The sequence below is a fragment of the Gallinula chloropus genome (genome assembly GCF_964237585.1).
Source record: "Gallinula chloropus genome assembly, chromosome: 31".
Classification (NCBI taxonomy): domain Eukaryota; kingdom Metazoa; phylum Chordata; class Aves; order Gruiformes; family Rallidae; genus Gallinula; species Gallinula chloropus.
This window is the reverse complement of record NC_140116.1, coordinates 1879083-1902590: the sequence shown is the minus strand read 5'-3', so window position 1 is coordinate 1902590 and position 23508 is coordinate 1879083. Positions and strand designations below refer to the sequence as shown.

General features: G+C 64.5%; 1 protein-coding gene across 2 annotated transcripts; it reads left to right on the top strand.

The window, feature by feature from the left end:
* Positions 1-1019: 1019 nt before the first annotated feature.
* Positions 1020-21521, top strand: RAPGEF3 (Rap guanine nucleotide exchange factor 3; the record flags this gene model as incomplete). 2 transcript variants are annotated; one of them, XM_084277382.1, is made up of 27 exons in its annotated part: positions 1020-1298; positions 7209-7262; positions 7533-7639; positions 7800-7921; positions 8032-8206; positions 8451-8535; positions 9473-9533; positions 9786-9862; positions 11317-11463; positions 11634-11743; positions 12629-12717; positions 13317-13395; positions 14495-14645; positions 14735-14817; positions 15414-15453; positions 15613-15694; positions 15796-15942; positions 16735-16832; positions 17038-17163; positions 17580-17761; positions 17840-17930; positions 18167-18217; positions 18369-18456; positions 18590-18654; positions 18924-18978; positions 19630-19701; positions 20574-21521. In XM_084277382.1, 27 exons carry the CDS (start codon positions 1020-1022, stop codon positions 20690-20692), a joined length of 2835 nt encoding a protein of 944 aa, XP_084133508.1. In that variant the 3' UTR covers positions 20693-21521. The 2 variants fall into 2 exon arrangements, with proteins under 2 accessions (XP_084133508.1, XP_084133507.1); XM_084277381.1 differs by having other exon boundaries at positions 9783-9862.
* Positions 21522-23508: the final 1987 nt, after the last annotated feature.

Genomic DNA, 23508 nt, shown 5'->3' with positions numbered 1-23508 from the left:
GCACAAGGGGCAGGGGTTCCCCCAGACACCCCAATCCCTGGGGTCTTTGGGGGCGTGCAAGGGACAGGAGCTCCCCCAGACACCCCAATCCCTGGGGTCTTTGGGGGTGTGCAAGGGGCAGGGGCTCCCCCAGACACCCCAATCCCTGGGGTCTTTGGGGGTGTGCAAGGGGAAGCCCCTCCCCCAGACACCCCAATCCCTGGGGTCTTTGGGGGTGCACAAGGGGCAGGGGTTCCCCCAGACACCCCAATCCCTGGGGTCTTTGGGGGTGTGCAAAGGGAAGGGGATCCCCCAAAACACCCCAATCCCTGGGGTCTTTGGGGGTGCACAAGGGGAAGAGGCTCCCCCAGACACCCCAATCCGTGGGGTCTTTGGGGGTGTGCAAGGGGATGGGGCTCCCCCAAAACACCCCTATCCCTGGGGCACTGAGGGGTCCACAAGGGGAAGGGGCTCCCCCAGACACCCCAATCCCTGGGGTCTTTGGGGGTGTGCAAGGGGAAGGGGATCCCACAGACACCCCAATCCCTGGGGTCTTCGGGGGTGTGCAAGGGGCAGGGGCTCCCCCAGACACCCCACTCCCAGGGCAGGGGGTCCCGGCTGATGCACAGGGGCTCAGGCTGGGTGGGATTGGAGGGAGGAGGGGGGGTCCCACAGGCGGAGATCCGGACAAGACCCCCCCCTCCTCCCCAGAGCGCTCAGCACGGTGGAGATGGGGGTGGGAGGAGGGTGGGTATCCCCAAAAAGTTCAGGCGGTCCGTAACGCGGGGCGGGGCGGGGGTGTCGGAGCGCGGGCCCCGGGGAGGGGCTGCGGGCGGGGTGCGCCGTGTCCCGGCCCCGCTCCCGGTCCCAGCCCGCTCAGGGGCGGGACGCGCCCAGCCCGGCGCGGCGGCGGCGGCGGCGGCGGCGCCGAGCCCGTCCCGTCCCGTCCCGTCCCGTCCCGCCCCGGGCAGCCCGCGGAGCCGCCGCCGGAGCCGCAGCGGGCTGTGGCCACCATGGTTTGGCCCCGCCGCGCCGTGTGAATGAAGGTGCGCGGTGCGGGAGCGGCCGGGGAAGCGGCGCGGCGGGGCCCGGGAGCTCCGCTCACCCCGCTACTCCCGCTGAGGCTTCAAGGGACGCGGAGAGCCGGAGAGGAACCGGGATCCGGTGCTGCTCCAGCCTCCCCGCCGTCGTTTCCCGGGGCTGACGGTAACCGGCTGTGGGTTCTCCTCAAGAAGATGCACTTGTTCCGGAGCTCCAGCTACGAGATCCGGCTGGAGGGAGAAGGGGGCAGCCTGCCCCGCATCCAGGGCATCCGCTGGGTGAGTGCTGCCATCGAGACCCCCCCCCCCCCCCGGCCAAGGAACCCCACTTCACGGCCAGCATCCCCCTTGGAGCATCACTCCTTGTGCTGGGGGTCTGTGCTGGAGACCCCCTCCCCCCAGCCAAGGAACCCCCTTCACAGCTGGCACCCCTGTCAGAGCATCCCTTCCTGCACTGGGGGTCTGTGCTGGAGACCCCCCTCCAGCCAAGGAACCCCCTTCACGGCTGGCTCCCCCCTCAGAACATCCCTCCCTGTTCTGGGGGTCTGTGCTGGAGACCCCCCTCCAGCCAAGGAACCCCCTTCACGGCCAGCATCCCCCTTGGAGCATCCCTTCCTGCACTGGGGGTCTGTGCTGGAGACGCCCCCCCCAGCCAAGGAACCGCCTTCATGGCTGGCACCCCCCTTGGAGCATCCCTCCCTGTGCTGGGGGTTTGTGCTGGAGACCCCCCCCAGCCAAGGAGCCCCCCTTCACGGCTGGCACCCCCCTTGGAGCATCCCTCCCTGGTCTGGGGGTCTGTGCTGGAGACCCCACAAGCCAAGCAACCCCCTTCACAGCTGGCACCCCCCTCGGATCATCCCTTCCTGCACTGGGGGTCTGTGCTGGGGCAGCCACAGAGTTTCAGGAGGGACGGGGGGTTCGGTGAAAACAGCACCAGAGCCAAGCAGGGGGGGACCCTGTCCCTCTCCCACTGGGCTCATCGCCACCTTCACCCCTGCCTCCCACGCGTGGCTTTCCAAAGGGAGGTCTGGCCCTTCCCAGCCTTCCCAGCTGGCCTGGCGAGCGGGCTGTGATCCGTGACCCGCACCCTGCTGCCCCCTTGGTGCTTGCTGGCTCTGGAGGCGAGGTGTGCCCCCCCTTCCCCCTCCCCAACCCCTCCGGCGGGCAGAGCCGGCAGCCAGGCATGACCTGAGCCCGGTGCCATTGTGCTCCGGCGCACGGCGGCCGGGCGCTGCACCCCAGCCCCGAGCCTGCCAGCGGGAACGGACCTTCCCCGCGGCACACGGGGTTCCAAACGTTCCCTCCCCGCCGGCTGGGCACGGTTCTCCAGGAGAAACCTGGCACTTGGCAGAGGGACGATGCTCCATCGTGGCCCTGCTGCCAGGGTTTGCTCCATCGGGATGTCTTGGGGGTCCCTGTGGGGTGTAAAAGGTCCCAGCAGCATGTCCTGGGGGCCCCTGGGGTGTAAAAGGTCCCAGCAGTTTGTCCTAGGGGTCCCTCAGGGTTTGCTCTATCAGGATGTCCTGGGGGTCTCCAGGGTGTAAAAGGTCCCAGCAGCATGTTCTGGGGGTCCCTGGGGTGTAAAAGGTCCCATCAGGGTCTCCTGGGGTCCCTGGGGTATAAAAGGTCCCATCGGGATGTCCTGGCGGTCCCTCAGGGTTTGCTCTATCAGGATGTCCTGGGGGTCCCTGGGGTGTAAAAGGTCCCAGCAGCATGTCTTGGGGGTCCCTGGGATGTAAAAGGTCCCAGCAGGGTGTCCAGGAGGTCCCTCAGGGTTTGCTCTATGAGGATGTCCTGGGGGTCCCTGGGGTGTAAAAGCTCCCAGCAGGATGTCCTGGGGGGGAGGGAGAGGGGGGTTAAACGGTGCCATCGGGATGTCCCGGGGGTGTAAAAGGCATCTGGTCCCCTCTCTCAGCCTCTTTGGGCTGGGAGGTGACCCCAGAGCCTGTTGACCTCCCCTGGCTGAGCTCTGTGACCTTTCCCTTCCTTTTCCCGTGCTGCTTGTCCCAAAACAAAGGTTTTTAAGGAAAAAAGATGCAATCCCTGCCTGGAAACACACACACACCCCCAGCATTTCCCCACCACGTGCGAGCTCCTTGGCAAATCAGAAAACTTTCCTCTCTTTTTTCCCTCTATTTCCCCTTTCTCCCTGATCTTATTTTGCCTCCCCAGAACTTTTTAGGAACTTCAGTTTGGAAGGGGGTTGGTTTTAGGGTGGCAAAAAGCCAGGGAAAGCCTTGGGCTGGAGGAGCATCCCTGTGCCCAACTGCCAGCATCCAGCAGCAGCACGTGTGGGGGTGGCAGCAGTGTCCCCTCCCCAAGTGGCTCTGCCATGCATGGGGACGGTGGCTGGTTGTTTGGGGAGAACTGAGCTGATCTTTGTGGGGAGAATTTGGGGGGGTTTCCCTGCTTTTTGCAGGTTAGGAGGGTGTTCCCAGCACGCAGGTCTGGAGATGGCAGGGAACCATCCGGCTGTGCCTTGGAGCAGCGGTGTTGTCCCTTGGCCCCATCACTACGTGCCTCCAGCTCTCAGAAGCCAGTCCTGGCGTGGTGACACCGTCTCATCCCTCCTGGGGACCCGTTTTGCCAGGTCCTGGGTGCCATCAAATCCCCTCCAGCTCTGCTCCTCCAACCCAGGCTCCTCATTCCCTTGGCACCAGCGGGACACCGGCGTCCTCAAGCCGCTCACCCTTGGAAGAACACAAGTGCCATCATGCCAGCTCTCACCACATCCCTGGAGAGGACAGGGGGGGACAGAGCAAGTCCCCCCAAACTCCCCTTCCCTAAGGAGGCTCCTCAGAGCTGGGGAAGGGGAGACACACACACAGAGCAAACCCCTGGCTGGCTGCCGTGCCCTTTGAAGCGGCGGATGGGCGAGGACTTTCTCTGGAGCCGTAAAGCCTGAAATAACTCCTGTTGTTTTCCTTGGGATCCCAAACAAAAGCAGCTCTCCAGCACGGAACGGCCCCTGCCGGCCTTGGCTGGCCTCCCACTGCTGCCGGATTTCTGGAGACAGGCAGGATCCCAGCAGCAGGAAGGTGGCAAGAGGCGACTCCTTAGGAAGCTGTTTGGAAGCTGCAGCCACCACGATGCTGTGACAATGGGGCAGGGAGTGAGGGGTTGGGGGGGGCATCCTGTGGGGCTGGACCTGGGACCAAGGGTGCCTTGGGAAAAGGGGGGGGGGGGGTATTTTTTTTGGGGGGGGACACAGGTGTGAGGTTTTTCTGGGTGTTTCTGAGCTGGTTTGGCAAAGGGGAAACTCAGAGCAGGAGGAATCGCTCTGGGTGCCCATCACCCCAGGGCAGGGGTTTCACAAGGCTCCTTGGGTGTCCTTGTGAGTGGAGCGGAACCGTGGCAGGTCCTGGCTCCCTGCCCCAAGGACGAGATGAGATAGCAGGGGAAATTCTTTCCAGAGAGAGTTTTGAGGGGCTGGAAGGGGCTGCCCAGAGAGGGGGTGGGTGCCCCATCCATCCCTGGGGGTGTTCAAGGTTGGATGGGGCCCTGGGCAACCTTGTGTAGCTCCAGGGCTGGAGGTTGGTGTCCCTGCCTGTGGCAGGGGGTTGGAGCTCTGGGACCCTTGGGGTCCCTCCCAACCCAGAACCTTCTATAATTCTATGACAGACCTCACACCTCAAGGACAGACCTCATGTCCAGGTGACAGCTGTTTGGGGACCAGAGCAGCTGGTGCTTACACCCCAATGGGGGTGCCACCAACCTTGGGGTCCCCCAGGAGGGAGGGAGGTCGCTCTCCCCACGCTCCAGCCTCAGCCCAGCTCCTATTTGCAAACATTTGCTCTGTGTTTGCCAGCGTGTTTCCTGTTCCACGGGGCAGTCACGAGGCTGGAGGGGAGGAGAGGGAAGTTTGCAGAGTGAGTAAGTCACCGTGTCCCCAGCAGCACAGCCAGGCCAGGAGCATCCCCAGGGACCTGCCCGTCTTCCTGGAGCCGCTTGTTTTCCCGTCTCCCCTCCCCAAATCTCTCTCAAAGCCACTTGTGAACTGCTGGGGATGGGTTGGTGGCTCCAGCCATCCCAGCTGCCTGGAGGAGGAGGATGGAGAAGCCCAGGGTGTGAGGGAGTTTGGGATGGGAAAGCAGGAGTCGCTGGGCAGAGCACCCAGATGAGCACCCATGGGGTGGGGGGTCCACCTCCATCACCCCCCTGCCTGCGCCAGGAGGTGCCAGGGCTGTTTGGTTTCCTCTCAAGCTCCTGGTAGGTGGTTTTGTCCTTGAATTAATTGGCATTAATAGGCTTCTGTGGCTAATTGGCTCCCTGAATCTGGATGTTCTGCTGGCCATCCCTCCTCCTGGGATTGTTTGGACCTTCCTGACCAGCCCAGAGCCAGGAGATCCCTGAGCAGGATCTGGCCCAGAAGACGCCGTGTTTCGAGCACCCACCACCTCCATCACCAACCCCCGGGGTGCTGTGGAGCCCTGGCAGCCCAAAACTAACAGTGTGGGGGGAACACAAAGCCCTCCCCTCAAGGGGAAGGCACCCCAAGGAAGGGTGTCCCTCACCCCGGCTCAGGGTGAATGCTCAAAGTGCATCAACCGCCTGGGCCAGGGCAGCACGTGGAGAACAGGTCTGACGGGTGCTGGGTGCTTTCAGCTTCCCCCAGCCCAGGAAGCTGTTTATTTGGGGCCATGCAGGAGCCTTCATCCCTCAGGGCAGCACCTGGATGGGAGCTGGGGCCGCCTTCACCCTGGAATTAGGGCTGGGACACACCTCGTCCCTTCCTTGCTCTGCTTTTCCCTGGAGCATCCTCTTCCTGGGGGGGGGAAAGAAACCTCCCCCCAGAGAGAAAAACAAACACCAGGATCCACAACCACCTGCTGAGGGGGAGGAATATCCAGAGGGATGGGCAGTCATGGGGAAACTGAGGCCTTGGCAAAGGATGGGTGCTGCTCCCAGGTTGTGCCGTGGAGGATGGATGGAGATGGAGATGATCCCAGCTGTTCCCAACAGCCTGGTGGCTCTGGGGAGGGGACACACACACACTCCCTGAGCCAGGAAGAGGGATGCTGGTTTAGGACTGGTAAACATGAAGACATCAGAGAGGGGAGAGTTCAGGAGAACAGCGTTGGATCAGCTCAGACCTGAGGATTTTGGTTCAATGGAGCAAAACCTTCAGTGGGGGTGGGGGGCACAGGTTTGCTGCCCCCCCCAAGCTGTGTTCATCTCCTTCAGGCTAAGGCAGCACCATGGGCCAGGTCTCCTAGTTTGCTCTCAATCCCACCCATCCCAATTTGCTTTCCAGGCTCGAGATCCCATCTTCAGCCACCCACCTCCAGGAGCTCAGAGCCTCTGACCCCAAGAAATTTGGGCTTGTTCCCCTCTAATCCCCCCCCCCCCCCCATTTTTGGGGAGCTCTTTGCTCCCCATCACCTGCTGTGGGACAGGTTTGCCATGGGTCAGGTCTCTGGCATCCTTGGTGAGGTGATGCTCCTGGTGATGCTCCTGGTGATGCTCCAGCTTTCCAAGGTGTCATTCCCAAAACCTGCTGGAGTTTTGGGCTCTTTTCCATCCTCTTCTCTTTCAATCCACTTCAAAGCTGGAAGGGACCACCCAGGTGTTGGGTACCACCCCCCTCTCCAATCCCCAGGCTGGGCCAGCATCACCCCATCTTTCTGAAGTCCTTCTCCAGCCCAAATTGGTGCCTTTTGTCCCCATTCTAAAGACTTTACTTTAACTTCCTTCTTTTATCACCCTGCTTTGAATGTGAAGCCCAGCTGGGGGTGGGGGGGTGGGTTTTGGGGTCCACCCACCCCCCACTATGCAGCAGGATGGGGCAGGGTGGAGGCTTTGCCTTGGTGGGCACCCAGGTGCCTCCTCACTGGTGCAGAGGGGATGGGGCTGAGCTGTGCCTTGGGAGGGGGTGAGGGGGCAGGAACTGATACTGGGGGGAAGTTCTTTGCAGAGAGAGTGGTGAGGGGCTGGAAGGGGCTGCCCAGAGAGGGGGTGGGTGCCCCATCCATCCCTGGGGGTGTCCAAGGCCAGGTTGGCTGGGGCCCTGGGCAACCTTGTGTAGCTGCAGGCCTGGAGGTTGGTGTCCCTGCCTGTGGCAGGGGGTTGGAGCTCTGTGACCCTTGGGGTCCCTCCCAACCCAGCCCAGGCTGGGGTTCTATGTGCAGGGTGAAGGGGGGCACAGCAGACCCCCTACAGCCACCAACCCCTGTGGTTTTGGTTTTCCAGACCCCACTTTTGGACACCGAATCCAGCCTGGACTATGGACACAGCCTGACCCAGGTGGGTGGGCAGGGGAGGTGCCCAGGGATGTGCCTTGCAATGAGGGGTGCAGGGGAGGGGGGGGGGGGGGGCAGAGCACCCCCACGCTGCGGGGTCCTGGGCTCAGCTCTGGGCTCCTCACTCCCTTGGGCTGGGCTATTCCTGGGAGTGGGTGATGGAGACCCCAGGGTGCTGGGGTTGGCAGGGTGCTGGGTGAGGTGTCAGCACAGTCAGGATGGGTGCCTCACCACCTCTTCCCTCCCCCTCCCCAAAATCCCCTGCCACCCTCAGGCATCCTCAGAGAAGATCTGGCGAGCTGGGAAAGTCCTTTTCATCCACCTCACCAGCACCCACCCCGCTCTCATCCGGGACCACAAGCATCACCTGAGGCACCACAGGTGGGACGGTTGTGCCAGAGAGAGAGAGAGAAGTGGGGAGAACTGGAGGGTGCTGAGGACCCCAGCAGCTCCCCAGGGATGGTGGGGCTTCCCTCCATCCCAGGCTGGGGATCAGCTGGGGTGCCACAGCCCCCATTCCTTGCCCCCTCTCCCCTTGCAGGCGGTGCTGCTCTGGGAAGGAGCTGGTGGACTGGCTGCTGAGCGCTGGGCTCGCTGCCCAGACCCGCAGCCAGGCTGTTGGCATCTGCCAGGTGCTGGTGGATGGAGGGGTCCTGACACACGGTGAGGGGCTGGTGATGGGGGTGGGGGGGGGTCTCCCAAGGCAAGATGACACACTGGAGTCTCCCATGGGTGCCCAGGTGAGCTCATGGGTGCTTTTCCCCCCTCCCCAGTGAAGCAGGAGTGGCATTTCCAGGACAAGGAGACGCAGTTTTATCGCTTTGCTGAGCTGGAGCTGAGCCCTGAGCCCAGCGCTGGGCTGAGGGATGCGGAGGAGCTGCTGGAGGCACTGGCCTTCCTGGCACAGCTCGGCCCCGACGCGCTGCTCACCATGGCCCTGCGCAAGCCGTGAGTGCCAGGGTGCTCCCCAGGGCTGGGGAGGGGGTGTGGGGGGAGATGTGGGGCTCATTCTGACCCTGGAGTACCAAACAGGCTGCTCACCTGACTGTCTCTCTCATGGCTGGGGGAGGAAGCGGCTGCCTGGGGTGGGGAAGGGGTGTCTGTGCCCTGGGATGTGGTGGGGAGAGGGGGCACAGGTTGGGTGGCTGCTCATCCCCCACCCCCCACCCCCCACCCCATGCTGCCCTCCCAGGCCTGCCCAGCGCACAGAGGACGAGCTGGAGCTCATATTTGAGGAGCTCCTGCACATCAAAGCCGTGGCTCATCTCTCCAACTCCGTGAGTGTGGCTGTGCCTGAGCCCCTCCTGCAGCATCTCTGTGTGTCCCATCCCCTCCCCAAACCACTCCTGGTCCCCCAATCCTCCTGCATCCTACAGTACCTGGTCCCCCAAACCCTCCTGCATCCTTCTGCTCCTGGTCCCCAATTCCCCTGCATCCTTCTGCTCCTGGTCCCCCCAATCCTCCTGCATCCTTCTTCTCCTGGTCCCCAAACCCTCCTGCATCCTTCTGCTCCTGGTCCCCCAATCCTCCTGCATCCTATAGTACCTGGTCCCCCAATCCTCCTGCATCCTTCTTCTCCTGGTCCCCAAACCCTCCTGCATCCTTCTGCTCCTGGTCCCCCAATCCTCCTGCATCCTATAGTACCTGGTCCCCCAATCCTCCTGCATCCTTCTGCTCCTGGTCCCCAATCCTCCTGCATCCTTCAGCTCCTGGTCCCCCAAACCCTCCTGCATCCTTCTGCTCCTGGTCCCCCAAGCCCCCTGCATCCTATAGTACCTGGTCCCCCAATCTTCCTGCATCCTTCTGCTCCTGGTCCCCCAATCCTCCTGCATCCTTCTGCTCCTGGTCCCCCAATGCCCCTGCATCCTTCTGCTCCTGGTCCCCAATCCTCCTGCATCCTTCTGCTCCTGGTCCCCCAATGCCCCTGCATCCTTCTGCTCCTGGTCCCCAATCCCTCCTGCATCCTATAGTACCTGGTCCCGCAATCTTCCTGCATCCTTCTGCTCCTGGTCCCCAATCCCCCTGCATCCTTCTTCTCCTGGTCCCCCAATCCTCCTGCATCCTTCTGCTCCTGGTCCCCAATCCCCCTGCATCCTCTCTCTTTCCCCCCGGGCATCTTCTCCTGGCCCTGTCTGAGCATCCCCGAGCCCCCTGCCCGCCCCCCCGCGCCCCCCGGTGCCCCCTCCCCCCTCTCAGCTCCCTGTCCCTCTGCAGGTGAAGCGGGAACTGGCCTCCGTGCTGATGTTCGAGTCGCACCCCAGAGCTGGCACCGTGCGTGAGTGTCGGGTGCCCCCCGAAGGCTGCAGGGCTGCTCCCCCCAGAAAGGCTCCCCAGGGTGGGCTGGCTGACCAGAGCCTTCATCTCCAGGGGGGATGCTCATCTGGCTCGTGGTGGACCAGGGATGGAGAGGACCAGGGCACTGGGTGTTCACCCAGGCTGGGGGCTCTGGATCGGTGGGGGGAGAGGGGAGCTGAAGGGGGGATGCTGGGGGGCTCCCCCTTTTTAACTGCCTCTGATCCCCCAGCAGTGTTCAGCCAGGGGGACAAGGGCACGTCGTGGTACATCATCTGGAAGGGCTCGGTGAACGTGGTCACCCACGGCAAGGTGGGAGCATCCCCATGTCACCCCCCAACCTCCCTGGGGGCCAGGGCTCCCCCCCATCCCTCCCCCAGCTCAGTGCCACCCAGGGATCAGGGGCTCCCACCCCATCCCTCCCTCTGCTCGGTGCCACCCAGGGATCAGGGGCTCCCCCCCCATCCCTCCCCCCAGCTCGGTGCCACCCAGGGATCAGGGGCTCCCACCCCATCCCTCCCCCCAGCTCGGTGCCACCCAGGGATCAGGGGCTCCCCCCCCATCCCTCCCCCCAGCTCAGTGCCACCCAGGGATCAGGAGGTCCCCCCAAATCCTTCCCCCCAGCTCGGTGCCACCCAGGGATCAGGGGCTCCCACCCCATCCCTCCCCCCAGCTCGGTGCCACCCAGGGATCAGGGGCTCCCACCCCATCCCTCCCCCAGCTCGGTGCCACCCAGGGATCAGGGGCTCCCCCCCCCCATCCCTCCCCCCAGCTCGGTGCCACCCAGGGATCAGAGGGTCCCACCCCATCCCTCCCCCCAGCTCGGTGCCACCCAGGGATCAGGGGCTCCCACCCCATCCCTCCCCTCTGCTCGGTGCCACCCAGGGATCAGGGGCTCCCCCCCCCCATCCCTCCCCCCAGCTCGGTGCCACCCAGGGATCAGGGGTTCCCCCCAAATCCCTCCCCCAGCTCGGTGCCACCCAGGGATCAGGGGCTCCCACCCCATCCCTCCCCCAGCTCGGTGCCACCCAGGGATCAGGGGCTCCCACCCCATCCCTCCCCCCAGCTCGGTGCCACCCAGGGATCAGGGGCTCCCCCCCCATCCCTCCCCCCAGCTCAGTGCCACCCAGGGATCAGGGGCTCCCCCCCCATCCCTCCCCCCAGCTCGGTGCCACCCAGGGATCAGGGGCTCCCCCCCCATCCCTCCCCCCAGCTCAGTGCCACCCAGGGATCAGGGGCTCCCCCCCCATCCCTCCCCCCAGCTCAGTGCCACCCAGGGATCAGGAGGTCCCCCCAAATCCTTCCCCCCAGCTCGGTGCCACCCAGGGATCAGGGTCTCCCACCCCATCCCTCCCCTCAGCTCGGTGCCACCCAGGGATCAGGGGCTCCCCCCCCATCCCTCCCTCTGCTCGGTGCCACCCAGGGATCAGGGGCTCCCCCCCAACCCTCCCCCCAGCTCGGTGCCACCCAGGGATCAGGGGCTCCCCCCTATCCCTCCCCCCAGCTCGGTGCCACCCAGGGATCAGGGGCTCCCCCCCCATCCCTCACCCCAGCTCGGTGCCACCCAGGGATCAGAGGGTCCCACCCCATCCCTCCCCTCTGCTCGGTGCCACCCAGGGATCAGAGGGTCCCACCCCATCCCTCCCCTCTGCTCGGTGCCACCCAGGGATCAGGGGCTCCCACCCCATCCCTCCCCCAGCTCGGTGCCACCCAGGGGTCAGGGGCTCCCACCCCATCCCTGCCCCTGTCTGGGTGCTGCACCCCAGGGCTTGGTGGCCACCCTGCACGAGGGGGATGACTTTGGGCAGCTGGCCCTGGTGAACGATGCTCCAAGGGCAGCCACCATCATCCTGAGGGAGGACAACTGCCACTTCCTCCGTGTGGACAAGCAGGACTTCAACCACATCCTCAAGGTGGGCAGGGGGTGGGGGGGCTGCCAGGGCACTGGGGACCAACTGGGACCCACCCCATGGCGTTGGCAGGGGGGAGGAACCTTCCCCATGTGAGGTTTTGGGGTGCAGCCGGGCAGGTGGATGGTTCCTGATGGGTCTGAGCTGGGCTGAGGGCTGGTTCCTCTCCCCAGGACGTGGAAGCCAACACCATGAGGCTGAAGGAGCACGGGAAGGTGGTGCTGGTCCTGCAGAAGAACTCACAGGGAGGGAGCAGCCAGTCGGCTGCGGCACGGAGCAGCAGGTGACAGCAGTGTCCCTCCTTGGGAAGGAGTAACTGGGGGGAGCTGCTGGGGAGGAGCTCAGAGGAGAAGGACCTGGGGGTGCTGGGGGGTGACAGGGTGGCCACGAGCCAGCAGTGTGCCCTGGGGGCTGAGAGAGACAAGGGGATCCTGGGGGCATCAGGAGGAGTGTGGGCAGCAGGTGACAGGAGGGGATCCTCCCCCTCTGCTCTGCCCTGCTCAGGCCCCACTGGAGTGTTGTGGCCAGTGCTGGGCTCCCTGGGATCAAAGGGACAGGGATCTGCTGGAGAGAGTCCAGAGGAGGGACAGGGAGATGCTGAAGGGGCTGGAGCATCCCCCCTGTGAGGAAAGGCTGAGGGAGCTGGGGCTGTTCAGCCTGGGGAGGAGAAGACTAAGGGGGCATCTAATTAATGTTTATAAATATCTGAAGTATGGGATGCAGGGGGAATGGGCAGCCCCTTTGCAGTGTCTGTGGGGACAGGACAAGGGGCAATGGCTGCAAGTTGGAGCACAGGGAGTTCCCCCCCAATCTGGGGAAGAACTTCTTCCCAGTGAGGGTGAGGGAGCCCTGGGACAGGCTGCCCAGGGGGTGTGGAGTCTCCTTCTCTGGAGAGATTCCAGCCCCATCTGGACACCAACCTGTGCAATATGAGCTGGGGAGCTGCTTTGGCAGGGGGGTTGGACTCTTGAGGTCCCTTCCAACCCCTGTGATCCTGTGATTCCTCCTCTGCCCCCATGGCTTCCCTCAGAGGGGTCTGCCAGGAGGGTAGGGGTCCCAGACCACCCTGAGCAGCTCCGTTGAGTGGCCCAGCCTGGTGGCCCTGGGTACAAGTTGGGGTGCTGAATCCTCCCCTGATGGGAGCTGGTGCTCTGCCCCCCCCCCCCAGGTACTTCGTGATGGCTGGGACACCTGAGAAGATCCTGGAGCATCTGCTGGAGTTCATGAGACTTGATGCCACCCTCTACGACCCCATGGGTAGGTGGGACAGTCTTCTTGCTCTGGGGACCACATCCCAGAGCCACCCTGTGATGGGCTGGGGCCAGGATGCTGGCAAGGTGGGGATGGGGGGACCAGCACCATTCCCAGTCCACTTTATTCCCAGTGTTTAACCCCAAAAACTGCTCCTCTCACCCTAAAACCTCCACCGGGGCCAGGAGAGGGAGTCAGCTCCTCCCTTCAGGGCTGGGAGCATCATCTCCTGCATCCCTCCATCTCCCTCTGCCTTGGGAGAGGAGCAAACCCAGGCGAGGTGGGAGCCAGGAGGTGTCCCCAGCGAGTAAAGGATCAGAGCTGGGAGCTGGAGCCCTCAGCTCCTGCCTTGGGCATCCCTCGATGTGTGTGGGGGGGGGTGTGATGAGGCTTTTAGGGCAACTCCTCCCTTCCCTTTGAGCCCCCAAATCTCCCCAGCCCTTTCCTGAAAGGGTCAGCACTGTCAGTGCTGGGGGGTTGGGGGGGGGGGGGGGCACCACTGACCAGCCCCACACAGGGTGCTCAGGTCACCCTCTCCCAAGCAGCTGTGACCACTGGGTCCCCAGAGCACGGTGGGGTGAAGGCTGGTGCTGTGTCTCTTCCAGATACCTTGCTGGGGGACTTCCTGCTCACCTACACCGTGTTCATGCCGACCTCACAGCTCTGCCGAGCTCTGCTGCACCAGTATCCTTCCCAGTTTGGGGTGGGGGGACACACCCCAGTCTCCATCCTACCTTGTGCATCTCCCCAACTAAGGACCAGCACGCCCAGTTCGGTCCCAGTCACCCCACTGGGGGGACCTCAGGGGGTTATCCAAGGGGGATCCCCAAATTCCCCAGGTGCTTGGGTGCATCCCCATCTCCCATCCTGGTCAAGTGTGGATCTGCCTGAGGGGGGGGAGGGACTTCAGAGGGGTCTGGACAGACTGGATCCATGGGATGAGGCCAGTGGGATGAGGCCAAGGGCAGAGTGATGCACATGGGACACAACAACCCCCAGCAGCTACAGGCTGGGGGAGGTTGGCTGAAGAGCTGTCAGGCAGAGAAGGACCTGGGGGTGTTGGGTGACTGACCATGAGCCAGCAGTGGGGCCAGATGCCCAGCAAGGCCAAGGGCATCCTGGCTTGTGTCAGACCCAGCGTGGCCAGGAGGGCTGGGGAGGGGATTTTGCCCCTGGGCTGGGCACTGGGGAGGCTGCACCTCCAGTGCTGGGTCCAGTTCTGGGCTCCTCAGCATCAGAAGGACATTGGGGTCCTGGGGCGAGTGCAGAGAAGGGCAACCAGGCTGGGGAAGGGGCTGGAGGGTGAATCCTCTGAGGAGCAGCTGAGGGAGCTGGGGGTGTTGAGCCTGGAGAAGAGGAGGCTGAGGGGAGCCCTTCTCCCCACCTCCCCTGCCCTGCCAGGAGGGTGCAGAGAGGTGGGCGATGGTCTCTGCAGCCAGGGGACAGGAGATGGGACAAGGGGCAATGGGCTCAAGCTGCCCCAGGGCAGGGGCAGAGCAGATGGGAGGGGAAAGTTCTTCCCTGAAGGAGTTGTCAGGGCTGGATCAGGCTGCCCAGGGAGGGGCTGAGTCCCCTTCCCTGGATGTGTTCAAGAAAAGGGCAGATGAGGTGCTCAGGGATCTGGTTCAGCTCAGGATGGGGTTGGTTGGACTTGATGATCTTCAAAGGTCTCTTCCAGCCTTGTGATCCTGGGGAACCTACATACTGGGAGGGGGTGGGTGGTGGTTCCTGGCTGCTCCCTGACCCCCACATTGTCCGTGCTGGTGTCTTTAACTGGTCCCAGTTTCCGTGCAGAGCCGCTGGAGGGTTCAGAGCAGGAAAAGGCCTCCTACACCCTGCACAAGCGCCGCAAGATCCTGCGGCTGGTGAGCCAGTGGGTGCTGCTCTACGGGCGGCTGCTGCAGGGCGACCGCAGCACCACGGCGCTGCTGCAGGTACCGGGGCTGGGCTGAGGGGCTGAGGATGAGGATGGGCTGGGGGATCATCCCACCCACCCCCCCCTCCTTGTGCTGACCTCCTGCAGAACCTCGCTGACCTGGCCAGCAGGGACCCTCGGCTCGGGGGGGTGGTCCAGGAGCAAGGGCAGGAGCGCCGGCGGCCCCGCACGTGAGTCCCCTGGGTGCCCAGCTCTGTGTCCCCCTCCCCTGTGCCTGTGTCCATGGGTCCTGCACCCCTTAGACATGGGGGGGTGTGGGGTGGGGATTGTCACCAAGACCTGGGGGCTCTGGGCCACCTTGTCCCCAGCTGGGGGGTTCCCTGGCACAGGGGGTGTGTCAAAGCACTGCCCCCCTGGGGCAGGGATGCTTAGGGGGTGGGGGCTTGGGGGTGGCCTGGATCCTGGGGGCTGCAGGACCTGTCTGTGTGCCCTCCCCCCAGATGCTGGGGGGGTTCCCTGGCACAGAGGGGGTGTCAAAGCACTGCCCCCCTGGGGCAGGGATGCTTAGGGGGTGGGAGATTGGGGCTGGCCTGGATCCTGGGGGCTGCAGGACCTGTCTGTGTGCCCCCCCCCAGATGCTGGGGGGGTTCCCTGGCACAGAGGGGGTGTCAAAGCACTGCCCCCTGGGGCAGGGATGCTTAGGGGGTGGGGGATCAGGGGTGGTGATCTGGATCCTGGGGGCTGCAGGACCGGTCTGTGTGCCCCCCCCCAGATGCAGGCTTGTTGGGGGGGTGTCTCTAACACCTCCCTTCCCCTCTCTCTGCAGGCTGGAGAACGGAGATGGCAGCGTTTCCCCACAGCCCAAGGTGGGGGTGGCTCTGGGGGGGGGTGTCAGGGCAGGTGGTGTGGAGAGTTGGGGTCACCCCTGCCCTGTAGGGACCCCTGGCAGGATGGTGGTGGGGGGGTGGGGGATGGGAAGGGCAGTGGGGTGGCATCCTACTCGCTCTGTCCCACCTTGCCCACAGGCTCGGAGCTCAGGGAACTGGTTCCCCAGCCAGGAAGAGGCGACTGGGAACGGCAGCTGCGCCCTGAGAGCGCAGGACAAAGGTACGGCCACGCTGGGGCGGGGGGGGGACGGGGACTGTCCCCTCCCTGGTGACTGGGACGCCACAGCCCCCTCCTCCTCCTCCCCTCCCACCCCTCCCCAGTGCCCTATGAGATCTACAGAGCCGACCACTCGTGCCTGGTGACCGTGCTGCCCGTCAACGCCTCGGTGCGGGATGTGCTGCGCGCCCTGCGGCCCCGGCTGGGGCGGGACCGGGACCACATCCTGGTCAGGGTCAATTCGGCTGGAGGTGAGAGGGGGCTCCCTGGGGGTGTCTCAGCTTGGGGGGCTCTCCTGGGGGTGCCAAATCTTGGGGGGGGCTCTCCCCTGGGGTGCTGCATCTTGGGGGCCTCTCCTGGGGATCCCTCAGCCTGGGGGGATCTCCCATGGGATGCCACATCCCTGGGGTCTCTCCTGGGGGTGCCACAGCTTGGGGGTCTCTCCCATGGGATGCCACATCCCTGGGGTCTCTCCTGGGGATCCCACATCCCCGGGGTCTCTCCTGAGGGTGCCACATCTTGGGAGGCTCTTCTGGGGGTGCCACGTATTGGGCGTCTCTCCTGGGGATCCCTCAGCCTGGGGGTCTCTCCTGGAGATCCCACATCCCTGGGGTCTCTCCTGGGGGTGATACATCCCTGGGGTCTCTCCTGGGGGTGCCACATCTTGGGGGTCTCTCCTGGGGATCCCTCAGCCTGGGGGTCTCTCCCATGGGATGCCACATCCTGGGGGTCTCTCCTGGGGATCCCTCAGCCTGGGGGTCTCTCCCATGGGATGCCACATCCTGGGGGTCTCTCCTGGGGATCCCTCAGCCTGGGGGTCTCTCCCATGGGATGCCACATCCTGGGGGTCTCTCCTGGGGGTGCCACATCCCTGGGATCTCTCCTGGGGGTGCCATATCCTGGGGGTCTCTCCCATGGGATCCCACAAGCTGGGGGTCTCTCCTGGGGATTCCTCAGCCTGGGGGGTCTCTCCTGGGGGTGCCACAGTGTCCCCCTCCCCACCCCCAGCCAGGCTCTGGCACCGACCGCCCCCTGTCCCGCAGATAAGGTGGGGCTGCAGCTGGACGCTGTGGGGGTGTTCACGGCCCTGGGGCTCAACGAGCGGCTCTTCGCCGTCAGCGTGGAGGAGCTGGGCAGCCTGGTGAGCACGGGGTGGGGGTGCTTGGGGTGGGCAGCCCTGGCTCAGCACCCCCCCCAGCAGGGTTTGGGGCTGTGGGGCCTCAATACCAGCTGGGGGTTGGGGTGTCCGTCCCCTCCCCATCCCTGCTCCTCTGCCACGGGGAAGGGGCTGGGGTCACCTGGGCAGTAAACAGCAGGAGGGGTCAGGAGTCCCCTCCTGCACCCAGACCCCCCACCCTGAGCAGCTGGGCCCCCAAGTCGGCTCCTCAGAGACCCTGGACCTCATCAGCTCCAAGGACCTGGCCAGCCACCTCACTGACTATGACTGGAACCTCTTCAAGAGCATCCACCAGGTTGGACCCAGAGTGGGACGGGATGAGATGGGATGGGATGGGATGGGATGGGATGGGGTGGGGTGGGATGGGGATGGGATGGGGTGGGGTGGGGTGGGGTGGGGTGGGATGGGATGGGATGGGATGGGGTGGGATGGGATGGGATGGGGTGGAATGGGATGGGATGGGGATGGGATGGGGATGGGGATGGGGATGGGGATGGGATGGGATGGGGATGGGATGGGATGGGATGGGGATGGGGATGGGATGGGGTGGGATGGGGATGGGATGGGATGGGGATGGGGTGGGATGGGGTGGGATGGGGATGGGATGGGATGGGATGGGATGGGGATGGGATGGGGTGAGGGTGGGGATGACCCTTCAGGGGGGGTGGCTTTTGGCACCTCCCCCCTCACCCAGCAGCTGGGCTGTTGCAGGTAGAAATGATCCACTACATCGTGGGGCCGCAGAAGCTGCAGGAGGTGACCACGGCCAACCTGGAGCGGGTGATGCGGCGCTTCAACGAGCTGCAGTTCTGGGTGGCCACCGAGCTCTGTCTCTGCCCAGACGTGGGGCGCCGGGCCCAGCTCCTCCGCAAGTTCATCAAGCTGGCTGCACAGTGAGTCCTGGCCACGTCTGGCTGTCCGTCTGTCCACCCCTGTCCTCCCTGACCCCCTGTCCTTCCCTCCCCACCCAGCCTCAAGGAGCAGAAGAACCTCAACTCCTTCTTTGCTGTGATGTTTGGTGTGAGCAACACGGCTGTCAGCCGCCTGGCCAAGACCTGGGAGGTAACCCCCCCACTGCCCTGGGGGTGTGGGTGGGGACCCCCCCCCAGTGGGGACCCCCCCCCTCATTCCCCCACCCCCTGAGACCCCTGAGATCCCTGCAGGGATGCAGCAGGGTCCCCCTGTGTTGGGTGGTTTGGGTGTTGGGGTTGAGCCTGTGATGGGGCAGGAGGTGAGTTGGGGTTTGGGGAGGGGGGACACTCTGGGGTGACCCCCCCCCTCCCCATCTCTCCACGCAGAGGCTGCCCCACAAGATCCGGAAGCTTCACGCGGCGCTGGAGCGGATGCTGGTGAGTGAAGCCCCCTCCCCACAGTGTGTCCCCCTTCCCAGCAGGGTTTGGCCCCCTTCCTGAAAGGTGTGAGGTCATGGGGGTGATGCCAACCCCCCCAGCTCCTGCATCCCCTGGCCCCGTGCTGAGCTCCTGCTCCATCCCTGCCCAGGACCCCTCGTGGAACCACAGGGTCTATCGCCTGGCCGTCGCCAAGCTGAGCCCCCCCATCATCCCCTTCGTGCCCCTCCTCCTCAAAGGTGGGTACCCCAGCTCAGGCACTGCAAGGGGGGAGTGGGCTGGGGCTGTGGGGACCGTTTTGGATCCATCCAGGGATCCTCCCCAGGCACCAAGAAGCTGCATCTCATCCCACATCTCCCCCCACCCACCCAGACATGACCTTCATCCACGAGGGCAACCGCACGCTGGCTGAGAACCTCATCAACTTTGAGAAGATGGTGAGTGGGGCAGGTTGACCCCCCCCTGGACCCCTCCCCACCTCAAGGAACCTGCTCTGTCAAGGAACCTGCTCTGTGTGTGTGTGTGTCCCCACCCCCAATCCCCTGGGATGCAGACCCAGATCATCCCCGCAGCGTTAGCACAGCCCCCGGGACCCCCATCCTGTCCCCCCACCAAGGGGTTTGAGGCTGGGGGGGACCCTATTTCACCAGCCTGGGAGCAAAGTGGGGCCAGGTGACAGCAAGTGACCTTTGTGCATCGTCCACAGCACATGATGGCGAAGACCGTGCGTGTCCTGCAGCGCTGCCGGGGCCACGCACACGGTGAGCGCTCCGGGCTGGGGGCAGGGATGGGGTGGGATGGGGTGGGATAGGGATGGGGATGGGATGGGATGGGATGGGATGGGATGGGATGGGATGGGATGGGGATGGGGATGGGGATGGGGATGGGATGGGGATGGGATGGGATGGGGAAGGGGATGGGATGGGGATGGGATGGGAGGGGATGGGGATGGGATGGGATGGGGGTGGGATGGGGATGGGATGGGGGTGGGATGGGATGGGATGGGATGGGGATGGGATGGGATGGGATGGGATGGGATGGGAGGGGATGGGGATGGGATGGGGGTGGGATGGGGATGGGGATGGGGATGGGATGGGATGGGGATGGGGATAGGGATGGGGATGGGGATGGGGATGGGGATGGGGATGGGATGGGGATGGGGATGGGATGGGATGGGATGGGATGGGATGGGATGGGATGGGATGGGATGGGATGGGATGGGATGGGATGGGGTGGGGGGGAAGGGAAGGGGATGAGGATGGGATGGGGATGGGGATGGGGTGGGATGGGGATGGGATGGGGATGGGGATGGGGATGGGGGGAAGAGAAGGGGATGAGGATAGGATGGGGATGGGGATGTGGGCTCCTTTGGGGATGGGGCTCAGCTCCTGCTCTCCTCTCTCCATGCCCAGCTCCTCTCTCCCCGCTGCGAAACCGCTCCCCTCACCGGCCGGAGGACCCCAAAGCCGTCCGGATCTCCACGTGTACGTCTGGGGCTCCCCCATCTGACCCCCACCCCGCAGGGCCAGCCAGGGGGGAGCCTGCACCCACCGTCCTCAGTGGGGGGAAGGTCCCATGGGGACGTCCCAAGGAGATCAGCCTGGATACAGTGGGTGGAAGCTGGTCAGGGTGCTGCTGGTGCCTCTGGGCGAGCCCCTGGCTTGCACACTGATGGCTGGAGGCACCGGGCAGCAGTTCTGGGTGCTGAAGGGTGTCTTGGGGTGCTCCCAGTGTGTCTGGAGGACTCTGGCTGATAGGCAGCAGGCTGGGGCATCGCTTCAACCCATGGAGCAAGTCTGTCCCCACTTGTTCCTGCTCCTTCAGCTCCAGTGGACTCTGGGAGGGGATGGAGGGATCCATGGGCTGGAAGAGGTGATGGAGGGGTCAGTGAGCTGGAAGAAGTGATGGAGGGATGTGTGAGCTGAGGGAGGAGGGATGGAGGGAGAGGGGATGGAGGGAGAGGGGATGGAGGGATCCATGAGCTGGAAGAGGTGATGGAGGGATGTGTGAGCTGAGGGAGAAGGGATGGAGGGAGAGCGGATGGAGGGAGAGGGGATGGAGGGAGAGAGGATGGAGGGATCCATGGGCTGGAAGAGGTGATGGAGGGGTCAGTGAGCTGGAAGAGGTGATGGAGGGATCCCTGAGCTGGAGGAGGTGGTGGAGAGATGTGTGAGCTGAGGGAGGGGAGATGGGGGACGTGTGAGCCAAGGGAGAGCGGATGGAGGGGACGAGCAAGAAGTGCTGGGGATGGGAGAGCCCAGCCCGAGGTGCTGGAGAGGTTTGGATGTGCTGAGCCTCAGGGGATGGGGGATCAGTGAGGCAGGAGCCCCTCCCCAACCTCCTCCCTGCCCCACAGGCTCGGAGCAGTCGCTGAGCGTGCGGAGCCCCGTCTCCACCTGGGCCTACCTGCAGCACCTCCGAGCCATCGACAGCCAGAAGGAGCTGCTGCGGCTCTCCCACGACCTGGAGTCCTGAGGAGGGGGGACCCAAGGGCCATGGGGGGCTGGGGGCAGGACTGTGCAGCCGTGCTGGGGGCTCCTGAGAGCACTGGGGCTGTGCTGGAGCAGGATGGGAGCAGCCCGTGGCCTGTGCTTGGCCGCGCCGCGGGCCCGGCACGGCGAAGGCCGGTGGGGCTGGGGGCAGACACGGGCCTGGGGGAGCAATAGAGGTATTTTTGTACGTCAGGCTGTGCTCCCCTTTCTGCCCCCGGCCTGGATTCACTCCCTGAGCCCGCTAGGGTGGGGGAGGAAGGACCCTGGTTCCCCCCTGATGCTGCCCACGCTGGAGGTGCTGGGCTGGAAGATGCCCCTTCCTCCTGGCAGGACTCGAGCAGGGAACCCCCATGTCTGTGTCCATCGGGGTGCAGAGGCCCAGGCTGAGCTCAGGGTCTGGCTTGTGCTGCCCTGTCCTTCCCTCTGTCCCAGTGGGACGTGCTGGCTGCATCCCCCCACCCCAGGCTCCAGGAGCTGCCCTGGGGAAAGCGTCATGATCCCCTCCAGGAACCAGCCCGTGCTGCCAGACCTCAGGCTAAGCCCAGCCTTCTCCCTGCCTCAGTTTCCCCACGGGGGTGGGAGCAGGAATAGCCATGTCCAGCCGTGCCCCAGGGGCAGGGCAGCAGCCGTGGTGGCAGCAGCCGTGGTGGCCCCGTGATGGAGATGGTGATCTGCTGGCCCAGCCCATGGCCAGTTTCTGCAGGGGCTGGGGGGCTGGCAGCAGAGCTGAAGGACACTGGGGTGGGGGGAGTCACCCCCATCCCTCCCCACGGAGGGTCTCAGCAGGGGTTGTTTCAAATAAAAGCCCCATCACACCCAAATAATGTTTCCAGTGATGCAGGTTCCCCTCCCCCCAGGGGTTGTGTGTCCCTTCCCAGCGCCCAGTGGGGACCCAGTTTAGGACCTGGCATCTTCCCAGTTCCCAACTCCATCCCCACACGTGATCCCAGCGTGAATCAGGGCAAAGCAGAGGGGTGATGGTGTTTCCTTGGCATCTGGATCCAAACCAGGCAGCCCAGAGCTCCAGCATCCTCCTGTCCCGGGATGGTTCCCCTGAAGGGCTGAAGGAACCCGGACTGGAAGGAGCTGCTGCCTGGGGAAGGCAGGGTTAAACCAAACTGGGCTTGTTCCAGAAGTTTCTAGGCCTGCAGATCACCTTCAGCCCACGGGATGGCTGGCTGGATCAATGGATGGGTCCCAGGGCTGCTTTCCCTTCCTCAGTGTGGTCGGCTGGGATGGGGAAGTTGCCCCTCATCTGGTTCTCCCATTGCAGCCTGTGAGGAGCATCCCACCCCCTTGGGGTACCCACCACCCTCTGTACCCCTCCAGCCCCACAAGCCCTTCCCCTCCACCAGCTGCTGGCCCCAGGAGGGGGAGCACCCAGGTCCAGCCCCTCCAGTAACTCCCAGGGAGCTGAGGAGGGTCCGTGGTGGCCAGAGGGTGAGGGGGGAACGTTCTGGAAAGGGGGCAGGAGCCCAGGAGGGTGGCAGGAGGGGATGGGGATGAAGCTGGGCGTGGGGCAGGCCTGCTCCTAGGAAATGAGGGAGGGTCTGGGGGTTGAGACTGTGGGCAAAGCTGAGGTGTGGGTGAGGGTCTGAGGTGTGGGTGAGGGTCTGAGGTGAGGGGTGAGGGTGGTTTTGGGCAGAGGAGCCAGTGTGGCTCCCTGACACCACGTCCAGCTGCGTGGGTGATCCCCATCATCTCAGCTCTCACCCCACCCCAGGATGGAGCACCCCAGGGTGCTTGGCTCAGCATCCTCCTGCATCATCCCTGGTGCTCACCGGGTTCGGTGGCAGCTGGTGACGCTGCTCGTCTGTCACCAGCGGCTCTGGATCGTGGTGTGGCACACGTGTGTGTCCCATGAGCCCGGACAAGGAGAGGCAGGTTGTCCCCAGGAGCTCAGAGGGCTTTGGTGTGAGCAGGTCCAGCGCTGCTGGAATGTGGGAACGAGTTGTGCTGGAGCACAGAGGGGTGGGAGGAGGGAGGGGGAGTGCTGGCGCCCAGACACGAGTTTTTGGGAGGTGTGGCTGAGATACAGGGACAGACAGACAGACCGTTCCCAGGACTGATGGAGAAAACACTCCCAGTTAAGCCCAAAGGCACCATCATCATCATCATCATCATCATCCTCCTCCTGGGAAAGGAAACTTGGGCACGAAGAGATGGGCTCCAGCTCCATCCTCCTCCGTGGTGGGCATCCAGCTCCTTCACCCAGCAGGTCAGAGGCTGCTCCATCTCCAGGTGCCGTGGCTCCTGCTCTTCCTGAGCATCCCAGGACGGACGCTCAGCGGTCGCACCCACCCCAGCACGAGCTCCTCAACCCCCCTGGAAGAGCTCGAGGCACTGGAGGAACTGGGCAGAGCTGGGCTGAGGGACTCGAGGAGCAGCCTCTGCGCAGGGTGACACAAAGGATGGGTCAGCGGGGTCATCAGCCCCGAGCAAAGGGTGGGACGTGACGGGGAGGTGACGGGGAAGCCAAACCTGGTCCTTATGACACCAAACGCCGCTCGCCGGTGCCAGCTGACGCGCCCCGGGGAGGCTGCGGCTGGGGCAAGGCTGCTGTGTGGGCAGGAGGGGAGGAATGCCCTCCCCTGGCTCAGGAGGTGTTTGGGGAGGGGTGGTCAGCTCTCCTCTTCCCAAGGGAGTGATTCCCCCCCCTCCTTGGTGGGGAGACCCCCCCACCCCCCCCCAGCATCCTGGAGGTTGAGCCTGGGAGGAGCCCCGGGGGTGTTTACAGAAGCTCCCGGAGCCTCTGGCTGGGGAGTGTTCCCTGTATCCCATCAGGGAAGCAGGGCCTGG